Below are 17,345 nucleotides of genomic sequence, written 5' to 3' on the forward strand. Positions count from 1 at the left end.
AGGGGAGAAAGAGAGAAAGAAAGAAGGAAGGAAGCAAGGAGAGATAGAAGAAAGAAGGAAGAAAGGAGAGAGAAAGGAAGGAGGGAAGGAAGGAGAGAGAGACAGAAGGATGGAGGGAAGGAGAGAAAAGGAGAAGAGATAGAAGGAAAGAAGGATGAAGGAGGGAAGGGAAGGAGGAAGGAAGGAGAGAAAAGGAAGGAGAAGAGATAGAAGGAAAGAAGGACAAAGTACAGAAGGAAAGGAGGAAGGAAGGAAGGAAGGAAGGAAGGAAGGAAGGAAGGAAGGAAGGAAGAAGGAGAGCATGAGAGAGCATTAAGGATGGAAGGAGAGACAGAAGGAAATAAGGAAGGGGAGAGAGATAGAAGGAAGGAAGGAAGGAAGGAAGGAAGGGAGAGAGAGAGACAGAAGGATGGATGGAAGAAGAGAAAAGGAAGGAGAAGAGATAGAAGGAAAGAAGGACAAAGGAAGGAAGGAGAGAATGAGAAAGCATTAAGGATGGAAGGAGACATAGAAGGAAATAAGGAAGGAGAGAGAGATAGAAGGAAAGAAGAGTGGAGAAAGAGAAAGAAGGATGAAGGAGAGAGGGAAAGAAGGAAGGAAGGAAGGAAGGAAGGAAGGAAGGAAGGAAGGAAGGAAGGAAGGAAGGAGAGAGACAAAAGGATGGAGGGAAGGAGAGAAAAGGAAGGAGAAGAGACAGAAGGAAAGAAGGATGAAGGAGGGAAGGAAAGAAGGAAAGAAGGAAGAAGGAGAGAATGAGAGTGCATTAAGGATGGAAGGAGAGATAGAAGGAAAGAAGGAAGGGGAGAGAGATAGAAGGAAAGAAGGAAAGAATGTAGAAAGAGAAAGAAGGACGAAGGAGAGAGGGAAAGAAGGAAGGAGAGAGAGAAGAAAGGAAGGAAGGAAGGAAAGAAGGAAGGAAGGAAGGAAGGAAGGAAGGAGAGAAGGAAAGAAGAGGAAGGAAGGAGAGGGAGAAGGGAAGAGAGAGGTCTATGGCACAGAACAACATCTCCGATGGGGCTGGGGCTGCGTCCGTCGCGCCCGCTTTCCCCCCATTTCGGCAACTTTCTACACATCGAGGCCCAGACCCAGAGGGGGTCGTCCTTCTTTTCTAGCAGGAGGCGGAGACCCCTCTGTCCGTCGGTCCGTCCGTCCCCCCGCCCGCCCGGCTTGACCAAGGAATCTCTTCCCGAGGGCGCCTCGGCCGCCCGGTGCTCGTTGCCTGCATTCGGCCACCGGCCGGGCTCAGTCCATCTTGGCGAAGCCGCCGATGGTGACCTTGCGCTCCTGTCGGGTGGCCACCAGCTCCTGGAGGTGGAGTGCCCCTCCGCCCACGAAGCAGAAGGCCGGGCAGACGGGGCCGGAGCAGTCGACGCCGCACTCCCAGAGGCTGCGGAAGGAGACGGCGTCCAGGAAGGAGACCTTGCCGCGCTCGTAGTCCAGGCAGATGCCCACCCGCGGAGGCAGGGGCACCGTGCAGGAGGCCGGGTCGCGGGCGCTCGAGAGCAGGATCTTGCCCATCCCGATGGTCAGGAAGGCAAAGGGCGGGGACGCCTCCAGGGTGGTGTCCTCCGCCCCGCTGTCGTGGCCGCTGTCCGGGTCGTACCTGCAAAGGGCGAGAACGAGAACAACAAGAAGAAGAAGACGGTATTGGCTCAGGTCTCACGCGCTGTTGTAGCCTGGTTGGAACAAAGACAGACTTGCTTTTCTCAGAGGCCTAAAGATAAGGAGAGGAAAGCAGGTGTGTAAGGAACGATGTCATGGGAGAGACTTGTGCCTTTTAAAGGAGTTTCTGCTGGGACAATCCGGGCTGTGGCGCCGGATTAAAGTTAAAGTTAAGCCGGATTAAAGTTAAAGTTAAGACGGATTAAAGTTAAAGTTAAGGGGGAAAAGCAGGTGTGTAAGGAACGATGTCATGGGAGAAGCTGGTGCCTTTTAAAGGAGTTTCTGCTGGGACAATCCGGGCCGTAGCGCCAGATTAAAGTTAAAGTTAAGACAGATTAAAGTTAAAGTTAAACTGGATTAAAGTTAAAGTTAAGGAGGAAAAGCAGGTGTGTAAGGAACGATGTCATGGGAGAGACTTGTGCCTTTTAAAGGAGTTTCTGCTGGGACAATCCGGGCCGTAGCGCCAGATTAAAGTTAAAATTAAGACGGATTAAAGTTAAAGTTAAACTGGATTAAAGTTAAAGTTAAGGAGGAAAAGCAGGTGTGTAAGGAACGATGTCATGGGAGAAGCTGGTGCCTTTTAAAGGAGTTTCTGCTGGGACAATCCGGGCCGTAGCGCCAGATTAAAGTTAAAGTTAAGACGGATTAAAGTTAAAGTTAAGCTGGATTAAAGTTAAAGTTAAGGAGGAAAAGCAGGTGTGTAAGGAACGATGTCATGGGAGAGACTTGTGCCTTTTAAAGGAGTTTCTGCTGGGACAATCCGGGCCGTAGCGCCAGATTAAAGTTAAACTTTAAGACGGATTAAAGTTAAAGTTAAGCTGGATTAAAGTTAAAGTTAAGGAGGAAAAGCAGGTGTGTAAGGAACGATGTCATGGGAGAAGCTGGTGCCTTTTAAAGGAGTTTCTGCTGGGACAATCCGGGCCGTAGCGCCAGATTAAAGTTAAAGTTAAGACGGATTAAAGTTAAAGTTAAACTGGATTAAAGTTAAAGTTAAGGAGGAAAAGCAGGTGTGTAAGGAATGATGTCATCAAGTTTGCAGACGACACAAAACTGGGAGGGATAGCTAACACTCCAGAACACAGGAGCAGAATTCACAACGATCTTGACAGACTAGAGAGATGGGCCGAAACTCACAAAATGAAGTTCAACATGGACAAATGCAAGATACTTCACTTCGGCAGAAAAAATGGAAATCAAAGATACAGAATGGGGGACGATGCCTGGCTTGACAGCAGTACATGTGAAAAAGATCTTGGAGTCCTTGTGGACAACAAGTTAAACATGAGCCAACAATGTGATGCGGCTGCTAAAAAAGCCAATGGGATTCTGGCCTGCATCAATAGGGGAATAGCGTCTGGATCCAGGGAAGTCCTGCTCCCCCTCTTTCTATTCTGCCTTGGTCAGACCACACCTGGAATCACACTGTGTCCAATTTTGGGCACCACAGTTGAAGGGAGATGTTGACAAGCTGGAAAGCGTCCAGAGGAGGGCGACTAAAATGATTAAGGGTCTGGAGAACAAGCCCTATGAGGAGCGGCTTAAAGAGCTGGGCATGTTTAGCCTGCAGAAGAGAAGGCTGAGAGGAGACATGATAGCCATGTACAAATACGTGAAGGGAAGTCATAGGGAGGAGGGAGCAAGCTTGTTTTCTGCTGCCCTGCAGACTAGGACACGGAACAATGGCTTCAAACTACAGGAAAGGAGATTCCACCTGAACCTCAGGAAGAACTTCCTCTCTGTGAGAAGGGCTGTTCGACAGTGGAACTCTCTCCCCCGGGCCGTGGTGGAGGCTCCTTCCTTGGAGGCTTTTAAGCAGAGGCTGGATGGCCATCTGTCGGGGGTGCTTTGAATGCGATTTCCTGCTTCTTAGCAGGGGGTTGGACTGGATGGCCCATGAGGTCTCTTCCAACTCTACTATTCTATGATTCTATGATTCTATGATTCATGGGAGAGACTTGTGCCTTTTAAAGGAGTTTCTGCTGGGACAATCCGGGCCGTAGCGCCAGATCAAAGTTAAAGTTAAGGAGGAAAAGCAGGTGTGTAAGGAACGATGTCATGGGAGAGACTGGTGCCTTTTAAAGGAGTTTCTGCTGGTACGATCCTTTGTGACAGCAATGTTGTATTAAATATAATAATAAATATAACATTATAATAATGAATTGATATATCTATTATATTGGATATATTATTAATAATAAATATAGCCATAGCGATCATTAAAGAAGAGAAAAGAACTTGCTGCAAAGAAGGAGATTGGAAGTCGACGATATTCCTTATTCCCTCCCCGATTTCTCTTACCTAATCGCCCTTCGTGTTAGGTATATAGAATAGAGTAGAGTAGACTAGAGTAGAGCTATCCTTTCCTACTTTCCTATCCCTACAGAATGTTCCCCCACTTTTTAACGTATCACTTTTGGAAAATATGTTCTGCAATAAAAATTCAAATTCAAAAAAATAATAATAATAAATATGACGAATAATAATAAATATAAATAAGATAAATAGCTATAACAATATAACTAGATATAGAATAATAGATACATTACTGATAATAATAAACGTAAGAAATAATAAGAATAAGAATAATATGATAAGATGTATAATAATAAGATATATAATAACAAATATGAGAAATAATCTATATATATAAAAGGGTAATGAAATTTCGGCCTAGGACAAAACAACAAAACTACACATCCCAGAAACACTAAACTTGGCAGCACAACCCCTCATCCATGCCTCTATGTTCATACAACAAAAAGAAAAGACAAATAAAGTCCTAATTAGAGGGAGAGGAATAATTGTTTTTATCCAATTGCTGCCAGTTAGAAGGCTAAGCTCCGCCCAGGGGACAGGCAGAGTTAGGCCTCACTTAGGCCTCTTCCACACTGCCTATAAAACACAGATTATCTGATTTTAACTGGATTATATGGCAGTGTAGACTCAAGGCCCTTCCACACAGATATATCACCCATTTATAATGGACTTAATGTCAGGGGAAAACCTTTACCCTTTACCTTAACTATCACCAATTCCTCAAGAATTTATTTCCCATACCACCAGACTTCGCCACAGCAACGCGTGGCCGGGCACAGCTAGTAATAAATATAATACAAAAAATAGATAGGTTACTACTTATAATAGATATGATGATGATGATGATGGTACCCACCTGGGGCTGGCCACGTCCTGGGGCACCTGGAACCACTCCTGCAGCTTGCTCTCCAGGCCCACGCCCACCTTGACCAGGTAGGAGCTGGGGTCCACGCAGCAGGCCCAGTAGCTGCGTCCCTGGGTGACGGCCACGTCCCCGATGACCAGGTCGACCGAGAGGTGGCAGCCGGTCATCAGCCGCTCGGCCGCCATCAGCATGGGCAGGCCCGGCACGCTCCGCACCGCCCGCTGGTCCTTGCTGATGGCCAGGCGCTCCCGGTTGAAGCCCCAGCGGTTGTCCAGGAAGAAGTTCAGCACTGGCGCCCGCAACACAAACACACACAAGCATCAGGCCAGAGCTCATTGCCCACCCATGCCAGTCCCTTAATGCTTTACACATACATTTATAAATATACATGAATTGAACCTGGATGATAGAATCATAGAAACCTTGTGGGATGGAACCCCTAAAGCAAGGGTCCCCAAACTAAGGCCCGGGGGCCGGATGCGGCCCTCCAAGGTCATTTACCTGGCCCCCGCCCTCAGTTTTATAATATAATATTTTTATATCAGTTTTAATAATATAAGATATTGTATATACATATAATATTGATAATATTGTTATACAATATAATACTAATAGTAATACCATATAATAATATTAATTATATGTTATATATTACATATTATATAATAGTATAGTGGTATAGTTCAATATAGTAATATATAATGCTAATATTGTGTTATGCTAATAATATAACATATTGTATGTACATACAGCTGCTCTGAGTCCCCTTTGGGGTGAGAAGGGCGGGATATAAATGTAGTAAATAAATGCAGTAAATAAATAATTAATTTTAGACTTAGGCTCAGCCAAAGTCTGAAATGACTTGAAGGCACACAACAACAACAGTCCTAATTAACTTGACTATCTCATTGGCCAGTAGCAGGCCCACACTTTCCATTGAAATCCTGATAGGTTTATGTTGGTTAAAATTGTTTTCATTTTTAAATATTGTATTGTTTTTTCGTTGTTGTTGTTGTTGCACTACAAATAAGACATGTGCAGTATGCATAGGAATTTGTTTTGTTTATTTCAAATGACAATTCGGCCCCTCAACAGTCTGAAGGATTGTGGACCGGCCCTCTGCTTCAAAAGTTTGGGGACCCTTGCCCTAAAGGCCATCCAGTCCAATCCCTAGACAGACAGACAGATAGAGAGATAGAGAGATAGATAGATAGAACAGTGTGATAGACCTAAGACAGGCCTACTTCCACATCCCATTAGATAGATAGCTAGATAGATAGATAGATAGATAGATGGAGGGATAGATGGAGGGATAGATAGATGATAGATAGATAGATAGATAGATAGATAGATAGATAGATAGATAGATAGATCAAGGGATAGCTGGATGGATGGATAGATAGATAGATAGACAGAGGGATAGATGATAGATAGATAGATAGATAGATAGATAGATAGATAGATAGATCAAGGGATAGCTGGATGGATGGATAGATAGATAGATAGACAGAGGGATAGATGATAGATAGATAGATAGATAGATAGATAGATAGATAGATAGATAGACAGACGGAGGGATAGATAGATAGACGGAGGGATAGATAGATAGATAGATAGATAGATAGATAGATAGATAGATAGATAGATAGATAGATCGATCAAGGGATAGCTGGATGGATGGATAGATAGATAGATAGACAGAGGGATAGATAGATAGATAGATAGATAGATAGATAGATAGATAGACAGACAGACAGACAGACAGACAGACAGACAGATAGATAGATAGATAGATCAAGGGATAGCTGGATGGATGGATGGATAGATAGATAGACAGAGGGATAGATAGATAGATAGATAGATAGATAGATAGATAGATAGATAGATAGATAGATAGATAGATAGATCAAGGGATAGCTGGATGGATGGATAGATAGATAGATAGACAGAGGGATAGATGATAGATAGATAGATAGATAGATAGATAGATAGATAGATAGATAGACAGACGGAGGGATAGATAGATAGACGGAGGGATAGATAGATAGATAGATAGATAGATAGATAGATAGATAGATAGATAGATCAAGGGATAGCTGGATGGATGGATAGATAGATAGATAGACAGAGGGATAGATAGATAGATAGATAGATAGATAGATAGATAGATAGATAGATAGACAGACAGACAGACAGACAGACAGACAGATAGATAGATAGATAGATAGATCAAGGGATAGCTGGATGGATGGATGGATAGATAGATAGACAGAGGGATAGATAGATAGATAGATAGATAGATAGATAGATAGATAGATAGATAGATAGATAGACGGAGGGATAGATAGATAGATAGATAGACGGAGGGGTAGATAGATAGATAGACGGAGGGATAGATAGATAGATAGACGGAGGGATAGATAGATAGATAGATAGATAGACGGAGGGATACATAGATAGATAGACGGAGGGATAGATAGATAGATAGATAGACGGAGGGATACATAGATAGATAGACGGAGGGATAGATAGATAGACGGAGGGATAGATAGATAGATAGATAGATAGATAGATAGATAGATAGATAGATAGATAGACAGACAGACGGAGGGATAGATAGATAGATCAGTCGATAGATAGATGATAGAATCATAGAACCAATCCCTAGACAGATAGATCGATATCTATCAGTTAGGCCCAATAGAGCTGTCATCAGAATACCTCTTTCTGTTTTAAAAGCATATGGCACTTTATCACTGTTACTTATTTCCATGATACAGCACTTTAGGAAACCTGTCCCCACTGGTTTGCTTTTAATTACTCTGAGTTTATCTGCTTGGATTTTAATGTATTGTCCATTATTTTATTTTGTGTATCGTTGGAATGTTTTAAGTTTTTGTCAAATGTGTTGTGTTGTTGTTTCGGGCTTGTCCCTGTTGTGAGCCGCCCCAAGTCCCTTCGGGGAGATGGGGCGGGATATAAAAATAAAGATGATTATTATTATTATTATTATTATTATTATTATTATTATTATTGACAGAGACAATAGTGTGATGGATCTAAGAGAGGCCTACTTTCACATCCCATTAGATAGGTAGATAGATAGATAGATAGACAGAGGGATAGATAGATAGATAGATCAGTCGATAGATAGATAATAGAATCATAGAACCCTAGTTGGATGGAACCCTTAAAGACCAGTACAATCCCTAGATAAATAGATAGATAAATAGATAGATAGATAGATAGATAGATAGATAGAGATGATAGTGTGATGGATCTAAAAGAGGCCTACCTTCACATCCCATTAGATAGATAGATAGATAGATAGATAGATAGATAGATAGATGATAGAATTATAGAACCCTTGTTGGATGGAACCCCTAAAGGCCATCCAGTCCAATCCCTAGACAGATAGATAGATAGATAGATAGATAGATAGATAGATAGATAGACAGACAGATAGGGATAATAGTGTGATGGATCTAAGAGAGGCCTACCTTCACATCCCATTAGATAGATAGATAGATAGATAGATAGATAGATAGATAGATAGATAGATAGATAGATAGACGGAGGGATAGATAGATCGGTCGATAGATAGATGATAGAATCATAGAACCCTAGTTGGGAGGGACCCCTAAAGGCCATCCAGTCCAATCCCAAGGCAGATAGAAAGATAGATAGATAGATAGAGAGACTCCAAGAGTTGGAAGGGGTCCCAAAGAAGGACATCTAGTCCAACCCCCTTCTGCCATAATTGAAAGATAGATAGATAGGAAATAGATATAGATAGATATAGATAGATAGATAGAATGATAGATAGAATGATAGATGGATAGAATGATAGACAGAATGATAGACAGAATGATAGACAGAATGATAGATAGAATGATAGATAGAATGATAGATGGATAGAATGATAGACAGAATGATAGACAGAATGATAGACAGAATGATAGATAGAATGATAGATAGAATGATAGATAGAATGATAGACAGAATGATAGACAGAATGATAGACAGAATGATAGACTGATAGACAGAATGATAGATAGAATGATAGAATGATAGATAGATGGAATGATAGATGGAATGATGGATAGATGGAATGATTGATAGATGGAATGATAGATAGATGGAATGATAGATAGAATGATGGATAGATGGAATGATGGATAAATGGAATGATAGATAGATGGAATGATAGATGGTATGATGGATAGATGGAATGATTGATAGATGGAATGATGGATAGATGGAATGATGGATAGATGGAATGATAGATAGAATGATGGTTAGATGGAATGATGGATAAATGGAATGATAGATAGATGGAATGATAGATGGAATGATGGAATGATTGATAGATGGAATGATAGATGGAATGATTGATAGATGGAATGATTGATAGATGGAATGATAGAATGATGGATAGATGGAATGATAGATAGATGGAATGATAGATAGAATGATGGATAGATGGAATGATGGATAAATGGAATGACAGATAGATGGAATGATAGATGGAATGATGGATAGATGGAATGATTGATAGATGGAATGATTGATAGATGGAATGATGGATAGATGGAATGATAGATGGAATGATTGATAGATGGAATGATTGATAGATGGAATGATAGATAGATGGAATGATAGATAGAATGATAGATAGAATGATAGATAGAATGATAGAACGATAGATAGATAGATCCCGCTTCTGCCATGGAGGAAAGCCCCACCCGATCCCTCCCGGCAGATGGCCCCCCAGGCTCACCTGGGGCAGGTGGGGTGTGCAGGTAGACCTCCTCGCTGTATTCCCCGAACCCGGCCTTGTTGCACCCGCGGACGCGCAGGACGTAGACGGCCCCGAGCCCTCCGGCCTCGAGCACCTCGACGGCGGCGCTGGTCCCGCGGACTTCCTCGCGGCGCTGCCACAGCTTGAGGGCCTTTCCCTTGGGCTCGGCGCGGCGGAACTCGACGGCGTAGTGCCAGGCGGGCGGGGAGTGCTGCGGGAGGCGCCAGGAGAGGAAGATCTGGTCGTAGGCGTAGGTGCGCTGCGTGTCGATGACGGGCGCCTCCGGGGCTGCGCGAGGGGAGAAGAGCGGGGCGGAGGAGAAGGAGGGGAGGAAGAGCAGAGTCAGACACGGACATGGCGGTCCGGACGGACCCGCAAGACAACCAGAGGCGCCTGGGAGGAAGGAAGGCGGTCGAGAGGGAAGGCAGAGGCAGGCAGGCTCTGTGGGGCAAGCTGCTGAAAGAGGCGCTGGAGCGAGGGAAGGAGGGAAGGGAAAAAGGAGGAAGACAGGAGGAGAGAAAGAGAGAGAAGAAGAAGAAGGGATGGAGTTGCCAATGGGAGGGGAGAATGAAACACACAAGGCTCCAAAGGCATTCTGTGTTCGGAAGCAGGAGTTGGGTGGCCATCTGTCGGGAAGGGTTGGATGCTCCTTTCCTCGATGACAGAAGGAGGTTGAGCTGGACGGCCCTTGGGGCTCCTTCTAGGTTTATGATTCTATTCTATTATTATTACATTATTATTACATTATTATTACATTATTATTATTATTATTATTATTATTATTATTATTATTATTATTATTATTATTATTATACATATTTCTCTGGAGCTCCACTCTTCTCTCTTCCCATCTGAAGGCAAGGCAGGTCAGTAACCATAAAATTGAGGTCTCTGGAGCTCCACTCTTCTCCCTTCCTTCCTTCCTTCCTTCCTTCCTTCCTTCCTTCCTTCCTTCCGAAGACTAGGCAGTTTAGTAACCACAAAATTGAGGTCTCTGGAGCTCCGCTCTTCTCTCCTTCCTTCCTTCCTTCCTTCCTTCCTTCTTTCCTTCTTTCCTTCCTTCCTTCAAAAGATAAGGCAGTCTAATCTAAAAACTATAAATTGTAGGTCTCTGGAGCTCCACTCTTCTCTCCTCCTTCCTTCCTTCCTTCCTTCCTTCCTTCCTTCCTTCCTTCCTTCCTTCCTTCCTTCCTTCCTTCCTTTTAAAGGTAAGGAAGTTTAGAAATTATAAATCGTAGGTCTCTGGAGCTCCACTCTTCTCTCTTCCCTTCTTTCTGAAGGCAAGGCAGGTTAGTAACCATAAAATTGAGGTCTCTGGAGTTCCACTCTTCTTCCTTTCTTCCTTCCTTCCTTCCTTCCTTTCTTCCTTCCTTCCTTCCTTTCTTCCTTCCTTCCTTCCTTCCTTCCTTCCTTCCTTCCTTCCTTCCTTCCTTCTGAAGGTAAGGTTATCTAGAAACTATAAATTGTAGGTCTCTGGAGCTCCACTCTTCTCTCCTTTCTCCTTCCTTCCTTCCGAAAGTAAGGCAGTTTAGTAACCATAAATTGAGGTCTCTGGAGTTCCACTCTTCTCTCCTCCTTCCTTCCTTCCTTCCTTCCTTCCTTCCTTCCTTCCTTCCTTCCTTCCTTCCTTCCTTCCTTCCTTCCGAAGGTAAGGCTATCCAGAAACTATAAATCATAGGTCTCTGGAGCTCCACTCTTCTCTCCTTTCTCCTTCCTTCCTTCCTTCCTTCCTTCCTTCCTTCCTTCCTTCCTTCCTTCCTTCCTTCCTTCCTTCCTTCCTTCCTTCCGAAGGTAAGGCTATCCAGAAACTATAAATCATAGGTCTCTGGAGCTCCACTCTTCTCTCCTTTCTCCTTCCTTCCTTCCTTCCTTCCTTCCTTCCTTCCTTCCTTCCTTCCTTCCTTCCGAAGGTAAGGCTATCCAGAAACTATAAATCATAGGTCTCTGGAGCTCCACTCTTCTCTCCTTTCTCCTTCCTTCCTTCCTTCCTTCCTTCCTTCCTTCCTTCCTTCCTTCCTTCCTTCCTTCCTTCCTTCCTTCCTTCCTTCCGAAGGTAAGGCTATCCAGAAACTATAAATCATAGGTCTCTGGAGCTCCACTCTTCTCTCCTTTCTCCTTCCTTCCTTCCTTCCTTCCTTCCTTCCTTCCTTCCTTCCTTCCGAAGGTAAGGCTATCCAGAAACTATAAATCATAGGTCTCTGGAGCTCCACTCTTCTCTCCTCCTCCCTTCCGAAGACAAGGCAGGTTAGTAACCATAAAATTGAGGTCTCAGGAGCTCCACTCTTCTCTCTTCCTTCCTTCCTTCCTTCCTTCCTTCCTTCCTTCCTTCCTTCCTTCCTTTCTTCATTCCTTCCTTCTAGAAACTATCAATCATAGGTCTCTGGAGCTTCTCTCTTCTTTCCTTTCCCCTTCCTTCCTTCCTTCTGAAAGTAAGGCAGGTTAGTAAGGTCTCTGGAGCTCCACTCTTCTCTCTTCCTTCCTTCCTTCTTTCCTTCCTTCCTTCCTTCAAGAAATAAGGCTAAAAACTATAAATTGTAGGTCTCTGGAGCTCCACTCTTCTCTCCTTCCTTCCTTCCTTCCTTCCTTCCTTCCTTCCTTCCTTCCTTCCTTCCTTCCTTCCTTCCAGAGGTAAGGCAGTTTCGTAACTATGAAATTAAGGTCTCTGGAGCTCCACTCTTCTCTCCTTCCTTCCGTCCTTCCTTCCTTCCTTCCTTCCTTCCTTCCTTCCTTCCTTCCTTCCTTCCTTCCTTTCAAAGGTAAGGCAGTTTCGTAACTATGAAATTAAGGTCTCTGGAGCTCCACTCTTCTCTCCTTCCTTCCTTCCTTCCTTCCTTCCTTCCTTCCTTCCTTCCTTCCTTCCTTCCTTCCTTCCTTCCAAAGGTAAGGCAGTTTCGTAACTATGAAATTAAGGTCTCTGGAGCTCCACTCTTCTCTCCTTCCTTCCGTCCTTCCTTCCTTCCTTCCTTCCTTCCTTCCTTCCTTCCTTCCTTCCTTCCTTCCTTCCTTCCAAAGGTAAGGCAGTTTCGTAACTATGAAATTAAGGTCTCTGGAGCTCCACTCTTCTCTCCTTCCTTCCTTCCTTCCTTCCTTCCTTCCTTCCTTCCTTCCTTCCTTCCTTCCTTCCAAAGGTAAGGCAGTTTCGTAACTATGAAATTAAGGTCTCTGGAGCTCCACTCTTCTCTCCTTCCTTCCTTCCTTCCTTCCTTCCTTCCTTCCTTCCTTCCTTCCTTCCTTCCTTCCTTCCAAAGGTAAGGCAGTTTCGTAACTATGAAATTAAGGTCTCTGGAGCTCCACTCTTCTCTCCTTCCTTCCTTCCTTCCTTCTTTCCTTCCTTCCTTCCTTCCTTCCTTCCTTCCTTCCTTCCTTCCTTCCTTCCTTCCAAAGGTAAGGCAGTTTCATAACTATGAAATGAAGGTCTCTGGAGCTCCACTCTTCTCTCCTTTCTCCTTCCTTCCTTCTGAAAGTAAGGCTGCCCTTGACCAGGGAAGGATCCCAAAAATGGTTCAGGGAGGGAGGTTATGGGGCGCAGATTGCAGGAAAGAGGGTCAAGGATGGTCCATGGGAAAAGAGAGAGAGAGAGAGAGAGAGAGAGAGAGAAGAGGGTGGGGAGGAGCGGGAAGTGGCGGATGGGGAGGTGACTTGCCTCATGTTTTAAAACTTCAATGATGACTCAAGCAGCAGCCTCAGCCTATAAATAAAGAGAGGTAAAGCAGATGGATCAACAGCCTGCAATGGTCGTGGATGATGGGATGCGGAGTCGCAGCGATGGGGAAAGAGCAGGGACCGCAGAGTCCCAGGGATGGCTGGCAATATGGACATACCCACCCTGGGAATAATAATAATAATAATAAATAATAAAATAATAAAATAATAATAAAAATTAATTACAATACTCGATGAAATAAATAGAATAGATTAAATAATAATATACCAATAATGCTAAATAAAATAAACATAAATACACTACTAAATAATGCTAATAATGATAAATGAAAAAGAATTCGTTAAAATAAATGACAATATAGTACTACGTAAAATAAGATAATGCTAAATAAATAATACAAAGGAATAGAGGAATAAAAGAAAAATAAACATTAATACAATAATAATAATAAAATGATGATAATAATAATAGAAAAAATAAAATAAAATAATAATAAAAATAAAATAATATATAATATAGTATAATAATACATAATAATACAATAATATACGAATAATACTAAATAAAATAATAATAAAATAATGCCAACATTAATAAAATAATAACAATAAATAATTACTTGTAATAATAAAATTAATAGAATAGAGTAATAATTTACTAATAATGCTAAATAAAATAATAAGAATAAATAATTAATTACAATACTCAATGAAATAAATAGAATAGAATAAATAATAATATACTAATAATACTAAATAAAATAATAATAAAATAATACCATGAATAAAATGATAATAAATAATTACTGGTACAGTAGAGTCTCACTTATCCAACACTCGCTTATCCAACGTTCTGGATTATCCAACGCATTTTTGTAGTCAATGTTTTCAATACATCGTGATATTTTGGTGCTAAATTCCTAAATACAGTAATTACTACATAGCATTACTGCGTATTGAACTACCTTTTCTGTCAAATTTGTTGTATAACATGATGTTTTGGCGCTTAATTTGTAAAATCATAATCTAATTTGATGTTTAATAGGCTTTTCCTTAATCCCTCTTTATTATCCAACATATTCGCTTATCCAACATTCTGCCGGCCCGTTTATGTTGGATAAGTGAGACTCTACTGTAATAATAATATACTAATAATGCTAAATAAAATAAGAAGCATAAATAATAACAATACTGAAATAAATAGAATAGATTAAAAAAATACACTAATAATGCTAAATAAAATAACCAGCATAATTAATTGCCATAGGCAATGAAATAAATAGAATTGAAGTAATAACAATATACTAATAATGCTAAATTAAATAATATACCACTAAATAATGCTAAATGAAAAAGAATACGTTAAAATAAATAATATGCTACTAGGTAAAGTAAAATAAGAACATATGAATAAATAAATAAATCATATAAAGGAATAAAGGGATAAAAGAAAAAAAAACATTAATACAATATAATAATAATAATAATAATAATAATAATAATAATAATAATAATAATAGTAATAATAATAATGCATTGACCCCTTTCCACCTCCCGTGGGATGGAGTGTAAATGGGAAGAGATGTGGGTGGGAAGGAGGAGAGGAAGAAGGCCCTTTGGCTGCCGACTCGCTCATGGCCCATTGCATCCTGAACAAAAGACACAAACACAACAAGCCCCACAAGCCCCATAAAAGGGCCACAAACACTCACCGATCCAGGACTGTGGGTTCTGACCCCAAATGGGGTTCCCCCCCTCTGCTCAATGTTTGGGGTCCCAACAAAAGTTGCCTGGGGACCACAGAGAGGCTGTTGCAGACATCTACAGTTCAAAATTTAGACTTTATTTATGATATTATTATTATTATTATTATTTGCTTTGTTTGCTTTTAATAGCAGTATTTCAGTATTAGTGTCAAGTCAATATGGAATGTTATCATTTTTGGCATGCTCCAAGAAGGTCAATACGGTATTATTGTTGTTGTTGTTGTTGTTATTATTATTATTATTATGGTATTTGCCTTAGTTTCTGTGGTGGATGGATTTTATTAATTAATTAAATATATTATATTATAACCGTTAAAGTAACTTTCTCTTTAGAGGCACTTTAGTTAACAATTGCAAAGCTAGAATGAGGTGTTTCAAACTTCTTAAAATGTCACTTCTTTCTCTACTGCTTTAAACTGCAGTCACCCTGTGAATTACAATCACAGATTATCTGTTCCTCATCAGGAGACAGACTACCTTAAAATAAGTCACCAAACTTATTTTAAACTGACTCAAAATAAGCAATTGAGCCTCCCTGATCCCTTCAACTTAGGGTCAGTCTTCCCTGTACCTCATCAGGGCACAGACTACCTTAAAATAAGTCACCAAACATATTTTAAACTGACTCAAAAATAAGCAATTGAGCCTCCCTGATCCCTTCAACTTAGGGTCAGTCTTCCCTGTACCTCATCAGGGCACAGACTAACTGCTTCTTTTTTAAACCTGCACTTCTCCACCAAAACGGCAGTTGGCTCCGCCCACTTCTCCATGGCAACCAACTCATGAGTGCAGAGATGCAATAACTGAAATATTGACCCTTTTAAAACACCATACACAATTAAACATAACATCTGTAAACTAAAAATTCACACTTCATTACAGTTTCCTTTAAATGATTGAATTTCAATATTAAGGTCAAGTCAATAGGGAGTTTATGGTAATGTTGTCATTTTTGACGAGCCCCAAGAAGGTGCACATTAGACTCGAGTCATTATGGTATTATTATTATTATTATTATTATTATTATTATTATTATTATTATTATAGTATTTGTCTTAGTTTCTTTAAATGAGTGAATTTCAATATTAAGGTCAAGTCAGTATGGAGTTTATGGAATGATATCATTTTTGGCAAGTCCCAAGAAGGTGCACATTAGAATCGAGTCAATAGGATATTACTATTGTTATTATTATCATTATTATTATTATTATTATGGTATTTGTCTTAGTTTCCTTTAAATGATTGAATTTCAATATTGAGGTCATGTCAATACGGAGTTTATGGTATGTTATCATTTTTGGAGAGCCTCAAGAAGGTGCGCATTAGACTCGAGTCATTATGGTACTACAACTACTACTATTATTATTATTATTATCATTATTATTATTATTATTATGGTATTTGTCTTAGTTTCCTTTAAATGAGTGAATTTCAATATTAAGGTCAAGTCAGTATGGAGTTTATGGAATGATATCATTTTTGGCAAGTCCCAAGAAGGCGCGCATTAGAATTGAGTCAGTAGGATATTACTATTGTTGTTGTTATTATTATTAGTATTATTATTATTATTATTATGGTATTTGTCTTAAATGATTGAATTTCAATATTAAGGTCATGTCAATATGGAGTTTGTGGTATGTTATCATTTTTGGCGAGCCTCAAGAAGGTGTGCATTAGACTCTCCATATGGTGGTATTATTATTGTTGTTGTTGTTATTGTTATTATGGTATTTGTCTTAGTTTCATTTAAATGATTGAATTTCAATATTAAGGTCAAGTCAATAGGGAGTTTATGGTATGTTGTCATTTTTGGCGAGCCCCAAGAAGGTGCGCATTAGACTCGAGTCATTATGGTGGTGGTATTATTATTATTATTATTATTATGGTATTTGTCTTAGTTTCCTTTAAATGATTGAATTTCAATATTGAGGTCATGTCAATACGGAGTTTATGGTATGTTATCGTTTTTGGCGAACCTCAAGAAGGTGCGCATTAGACTCGAGTCATTATGGTATTATTATTATTATTATTATTATGGTATTTGTCTTAGTTTCCTTTAAATGAGTGAATTTCAATATTAAGGTCAAGTCAGTATGTAGTTTATGGAATGATATCATTTTTAGCAAGTCCCAAGAAGGTGCGCGTTAGAATCGAGTCCATAGACTATTACTATTGTTATTATTGTTGTTATTATTATTATTATTATTATTGGCTTGGTTTGCTTGTAATGACGGCCTTTCCATATTAGTGTCAAGTCAATACGGACGCCCGG

At 40.5% G+C, this 17,345-nt stretch overlaps 1 protein-coding gene and 1 long non-coding RNA gene across 3 annotated transcripts in view; both read right to left on the minus strand.

The window, feature by feature from the left end:
• Nucleotides 1–1,091: 1,091 nt before the first annotated feature.
• trim46 (tripartite motif containing 46) overlaps nucleotides 1,092–17,345 on the minus strand; it is a 29,583-nt gene continuing 13,329 nt past the window's right edge. For both annotated transcript variants that reach the window (XM_062964974.1, XM_062964973.1), the window contains exons 8-10: nucleotides 9,624–9,932; nucleotides 4,835–5,132; nucleotides 1,092–1,603 (exon numbers count right to left, since the gene is read on the minus strand). In XM_062964974.1, the coding sequence (XP_062821044.1) occupies nucleotides 1,243–1,603; nucleotides 4,835–5,132; nucleotides 9,624–9,932 (968 nt within the window). In that variant the 3' untranslated portion in view covers nucleotides 1,092–1,242. The remainder of the gene's footprint in view (nucleotides 1,604–4,834; nucleotides 5,133–9,623; nucleotides 9,933–17,345) is intronic.
• On the minus strand, nucleotides 15,193–17,342 carry LOC134294316 (uncharacterized). The gene is made up of 2 exons (XR_010001261.1): nucleotides 15,760–17,342; nucleotides 15,193–15,644 (listed from the first exon to the last, which is right to left on the minus strand). It is a non-coding gene; the product is annotated as an uncharacterized LOC134294316 (long non-coding RNA).

Source organism: Anolis carolinensis, unplaced genomic scaffold (genome assembly GCF_035594765.1).
Source record: "Anolis carolinensis isolate JA03-04 unplaced genomic scaffold, rAnoCar3.1.pri scaffold_14, whole genome shotgun sequence".
Classification (NCBI taxonomy): Eukaryota; Metazoa; Chordata; class Lepidosauria; order Squamata; family Dactyloidae; genus Anolis; species Anolis carolinensis.